General features: G+C 36.0%; 1 protein-coding gene across 1 annotated transcript; it reads left to right on the top strand.

Annotated features, from left to right (window-relative positions):
- The first annotated feature begins 954 nt into the window (after window positions 1–954).
- LOC129928564 (probable serine/threonine-protein kinase MARK-A) lies at window positions 955–4,204 on the top strand. Its single transcript, XM_056043209.1, has 4 exons — window positions 955–1,359; window positions 3,298–3,447; window positions 3,889–4,004; window positions 4,120–4,204. The coding sequence occupies exons 1-4, from the start codon at window positions 955–957 to the stop codon at window positions 4,202–4,204; spliced, it is 756 nt and encodes a 251-aa protein (XP_055899184.1).
- Window positions 4,205–5,996: the final 1,792 nt, after the last annotated feature.

The raw sequence follows: 5,996 nt of genomic DNA, 5'->3' as shown, positions 1-5,996 counted from the left end.
AATGAATCAAGTAAATCATTAAAATACATTAATCTAATAAATATTCAATATAATAAACTAAAGTAAAAACAAAAATTTGCAACAAATATCTTAGAAAATTGATCTTTATTTTTTTTATTGTATAAACTACGAAAAAAAAATGCAATTATCAATACAACGACTTTGCGTTGTAACGAAATAAAAAAAAAAGACTACAATTAATTGGCTATCCTATCTTTCCAATGTTGTGTCCATTTCATTCATTCTTGTCTTTAGTTTTTGTTATGACACTACTACTTGAGATAAGACTGGCATGGTCACTACCAAGTAAAACCAACAATTTGTACCGACACCTTGGATCTACCACTTTCAGTGTTTGTTTAAGTGACACGGACTAGAACAAAGCCAGAAGCTTTGATAACCCGACGACAAGCTGGTCAACGTCGGTGTCATCGATGACCTAAAGACGGCGGTACCACGCATGAGAAATCAACCGTGACGGTGAGTGATTAGCCAATGATGATATACTTGTGGAGAAATTAGGGATAGGTTTAGAGTCGCTTTTTTACTAGTCATTCAATAAAAATTGTCGGGCTATTCAGCTATTGGTCAGAAAATTACTGACGCCATGATGAGAAGTGGACCTTATATAAACTGACCAGTTGCACCTACAGTGTCAATGTTTTCATTAAATCTCTGCTCGCTCAATTCTGTGTTACATATTCAGTTAAGACTTAGTGTTTAATTTCCTCGGATATACTAGCTGTCTTCAGTTGTGAATTTGTAAGTGTGAGTGTGTGCTATCTTAGTGTTTAATTTCCTCGGATATACTAGTTGTCTTCAGTTGTGAATTTGTAAGTGTGAGTGTGTGCTATCTCTTTGTAAGTAGAAGCTTTGTTGCTCTAAACTTTAGCTTTCTGCAAAGTCTTCCAATCTCTGTTGATAAGGAAAAGCGATCTGTCGAGACATCCGAATATGGCTGCCAACATGAGTTCTTTGATTGACGATGTTCTTGAGACAGACATCTTTGAAGAATTGAATCTCTCCGAAGTAGCAGTGCTGGGCGTCGGCGCCTATGGAAAAGTCGTTCTGGCCGTCTCGAAAGACGACCCGAACGAAAAGCTGGCACTCAAAATGTTTTCTTTAAGTGAAGATGCAGCGGATGAAGACGCCAGAAAGGTGGATGAGGAAACAAAGAGAATGTTCTGTAAGGAGGTCCAGGTCATGAAAGGTCTCCACCACTGCAGCATCATGCCTCTTCTCTATTCGGTACAAGCACCAGATTGTTTGGCACTGGTGATGCCAGCGTGCGAGCGTGGTGCAGTTGCAGATGCCATTACAACTCTACTCCCAAGTCAGCAGCTTAAATATATAAGACAGGTAAGTGTTTTAAATAACTTTGTAGGCTACTGAATTTTATTTTATTATGTCGCTATAACATTTATTAAGTCTTAACATTTAAATTCTTAATATTTTTACATTAAAATTACAAATTTCTTTGACTGAAAACACAAATAATTTGTAGAATGATATTAAACACATATTTCATCTCTCATTTCATAAGTAATGAGTATACTCATAAATTACAAGCGAAAGCCGCACTGCAAAAAAAAAAAATGATCGTAAAGTGACCTTTAAAATATGTTAATTTTATTGAAGTTGAAAAAAAAATCATTTTATAAAATACATCAATTTTGAAACATTTGTTTCTTTAAACTTTAAATCAAGTGTCCATTAAATGGGCTAAATTTATGCAAGTAAAAATACGTATGCAAGGCGTAAAATATCTTTTTTAAGATTTAAACTCTACTAGTCTAGATCTAGATCAGGTTTCATACAGCATTTATATAGTTGGATAGGTCTATGGTCTGTGACCGAGTCTGATAACCTAATATAAAACTATGTCCTATTAAGTATTAACTAGTAGGCCAGCAAATTAACGACATCTACAAATGCATATAAATAGGAATCTAGTTTAAGACCTAAAAAATTTTAATATTTATTAATTTCCACTATGATATTGTAACTGTTACTTTTTAAAAAATAAATATATAAAAAGGGCAAATGTTTTACTTAAGTATAAGCCAACATTTATTTATGCAGCTATGCCTACGTACAATTGGACACATAAACTATACGTTTAGAACCTTAAAAATACACATATCTTAGATTTTGAGCTTTTATTTAATTATCCTTTAAAATACAGACGATACTTCAAAAAAAAAAAGATTACGTCTTACACGTGTCATTAGGTCAAACAAGTCAAGCAATAATAGCCTGTACTGTAGTGGTACAAACTCTTCGTATGTTTGTTGTGAATTGTTTCTCTATCAGTTACATTCACATTTACAGACAATTTAGCCAATATTATAGAGCTCTTCTATTTTGAATTCACCAACCCTGTAATTATTATTTAATTACAAAAGTTAAGCTGTTTAATTGATCAGCTATTCTAATCACTAAAATAATCATGCTTCTGAGCAGTAATGCGCATGGTTTCCAAACCGGGGTTTAGGGGTTCGAATCCTAATGAAGACTGTGATTTTTAAGTACGCTATCCTTTGGCGCCTCTAAATTTAACATAAGATAAGTTATATTGATCCAATCAAATGGAAATTCAGTCTGACTACAATTGACAACCTTGGCATAACCACTGTACCCATATCTAATGTGTACCTGACATTAGTTAGGGAAAGTTATAGGTGGTTGGTCGTTTTGCTGACCACACGACACCCTCGTTAACCGTGAGACACAGAAACAAATGACCTTCACATCATCTGCCCCATAGAGCTTAAGGTCTGAATGGGGAACTTTGCTTTATATCAATATCTTTTATACGTTTAATATAAATAGTCTGAACTAAATGGTTTGAGTTACGTGTACAGTTTAGTAATCCGACGTTTTTGATACTCCAACAGCCCCTCAGGCTCGTAACCGTCAGACTATCGAGAGTTTATTATATTAAGTATAACTATGGTTACGGATCATGTAAACAACTTCTGCTCAACTACTCACCCCCCCCCCCATCATTTTTATTTATTTTAAAAACTCCAAAACAAACACAGACACCCTCTCAAAAATGTTGAATTATTTCATAAATTCGGCCTACTCTCATTGTAATGAAATAGATTATCTTCTTTACATTTGTCCGATTTTGAGACTACACTCGAATACTGTGATAAAAATTCCTATAAAAATAAATATTAAAACTGTTTCTTTCTTTTGAATAATATTCTTGAACACTATAAAACAAAAATCCCATTAATAGCTGTTTACTTATCAAAAAAGTTTAACTATTTTCCATTCTATATGTTTTAGCTGTGTCAGGCCATACACTACCTCCATGAGAAAAACACGGTCCATCTTGATATCAAAGCAAACAACATCCTGATTGACGACGACGACAACATTCTTCTCTCAGACTTTGGCTTCTCTCGAGTTCTTCCAAACAAGCATGTGGAAATCTTTGTAGAGCTCGGAACCGAGTATTACAGAGCCCCAGAAACATACTACATATTAATGTAGAATGTGCTCATATTTTGTTTTTAAATTCCTTTTATATTGCGAATATCTCCTTCTTATAACATGTTCAGTGCGCCATAGTCCTATCTCTTTTGTGGACCAGTTAGTGGGGAGAGGATGGGGGATATCTGTGAGAAAGTTTGTGTTGCACTCAGGCATTTAGCAAACACAAATATCCTTTAGAAGAATGGTTGAACTATTAAAGAAGCTATTATTGTAATATATATTTGAACATATTTCTAATAAAATAAGTCCGCCAGTATTTAAAGTATAAGCCACATAATTGTTTTGTTAAAAATACGATTAGTTTTATTATAGATTAACATTATTTTGAAGATTCATATTTAGAACCATAAATTCAATAGTTTTTGGTAATCTTTTCTCCAGGTGGACATGTACGCCTTTGGAATGACCTGTTGGACTATAGTGATGAAAACAAGACCTTCAAAAGTGGACTTTCTGGACATCATCAGAAACAGCTTGGGTGTGCCTTACATATACAGGTAAACATTTGATACATTGATGTCAACTTTAATTTTTTTTTCTTTGTATTTATTTATTTATTTTTGATGTTAGTTGTTCAAAATTATCTCTTCATTTTCATGTTTTCTATTCCAGAAGGATGGTGACTTTCCTCATGCAACCTGACCCCGACCACAGGCCTTCCGCTGCTCAGGTCCTTGAAATAGTTTGTAAACTTTAGCTTGCAGTCGACTTGGTACAAGGATTCCCTCATAGAGATTGTCACTCTATCTATAGGTCTCCAGTGAGTAGTTCCTGTTATGAGGGCTAATCAATTAAAGAAGTCGAAGTTTTATAAATAAGAACCTCTTCTTGTAATGAATACACTATTCAAAACTAAGTCAGGTCCAAAGTAGATGTCCTGACTGTGTGATTTTCTTAGACTTACTTGCCTGAGCATCATATCTAGGCTAGAATTGTATTCTACTAGACATGTGCAACACTACTTGCCTGAGCATCATATCTAGGCTTGAACTGTATTCTACTAGACATGTGCAACACTACTTGCCTGAGCATCATATCTAGGCTAGAACTGCATTCTACTAGACGTGTGCAACACTACTGGCCTGAGCATCATATCTAGGCTAGAACTGTATTCTACTAGACATGTGCAACACTACTTGCCTGAGCATCATATCTAGGCTAGAGCTGCATTCTACTAGACATGTGCAACACTACTTGCCTGAGCATCTTATCTAGGCTAGAGCTGCATTCTACTAGACATGTGCAACACTACTTGCCTGAGCATCTTATCTAGGCTAGAGCTGCATTCTACTAGACATGTGCAACACTACTTGCCTGAGCATTATATCTAGGCTTGAACTGTATTCTACTAGACGTGTGCAACACTACTTGTCTGAGCATCATATCTAGGCTTGAACTGTATTCTACTAGACGTGTGCAACACTACTTGTCTAAGCATCATATCTAGGCTAGAACTGTATTTTACTAGACATGTGCAACACTACTTGCCTGAGCATCATATCTAGGCTAGAACTGTATTCTACTAGACGTGTGCAATACTACTTGCCTGAGCATCATATCTAGGCTAGAACTGCATTCTACTAGACGTGTGCAACACTACTTGCCTGAGCATCATATCTAGGCTAGAACTGCATTCTACTAGACGTGTGCAACACTACTTGCCTGAGCATCATATCTAGGCTAGAACTGTATTCTACTAGACATGTGCAACACTACTTGCCTGAGCATCATATCTAGGCTTGAACTGCATTCTACTAGACATGTGCAACACTACTTGCCTGAGCATCATATCTAGGCTTGAACTGTATTCTACTAGACATGTGCAACACTACTTGCCTGAGCATCATATCTAGGCTAGAACTGTATTCTACTAGACATGTGCAACACTACTTGCCTGAGCATCATATCTAGGCTAGAACTGTACTCTACTAGACATGTGCAACACTACTTGCCTGAGCATCATATCTAGGCTAGAACTGCATTCTACTAGACATGTGCAACACTACTTGCCTGAGCATCATATCTAGGCTAGAACTGTATTCTACTAGACATGTGCAACACTACTTGCCTGAGCATCATATCTAGGCTAGAGCTGCATTCTACTAGACATGTGCAACACTACTTGCCTGAGCATCATATCTAGGCTAGAACTGCATTCTACTAGACATGTGCAACACTACTTGCCTGAGCATCATATCTAGGCTTGAACTGTATTCTACTAGACGTGTGTTCCTTGAATCTCATTCTACAAAGTTCAGTCTAGCGTGTCATAGTGAAAACTTTATCAACGAAGTTAATTCATTTATAGCCAGACATAATGTAGCATATTCGTCGTATAGGAATGGTTTCGAAAACAAACCACTATACCAAGATACAACTTTAATGCCGATGAGGTGTAGTCCCCTTGAAAGAGTCAATTCCAGGTACAGAAACAATATTTTAATGATGCATTTCTTGATTGAAATAGTATTGCAATACGAAAAAGACGG

Source organism: Biomphalaria glabrata, chromosome 10 (assembly GCF_947242115.1).
Source record: "Biomphalaria glabrata chromosome 10, xgBioGlab47.1, whole genome shotgun sequence".
Classification (NCBI taxonomy): Eukaryota; Metazoa; Mollusca; class Gastropoda; family Planorbidae; genus Biomphalaria; species Biomphalaria glabrata.
Note: the sequence above shows the minus strand (reverse complement) of the source record. Positions and strands in the feature narration are given on the sequence as shown.

Coding starts and splice junctions, on each gene's coding strand:
- LOC129928564 (XM_056043209.1), top strand. CDS start 955: ATGGCTGCCAACATGAGTTCTTTGATTGACGATGTTCTTGAGACAGAC. Junction 1,360..3,297: donor AGCTTAAATATATAAGACAG/GTAAGTGTTTTA, acceptor TATATGTTTTAG/CTGTGTCAGGCCATACACTA. Junction 3,448..3,888: donor ACAAGCATGTGGAAATCTTT/GTAGAGCTCGGA, acceptor TCTTTTCTCCAG/GTGGACATGTACGCCTTTGG.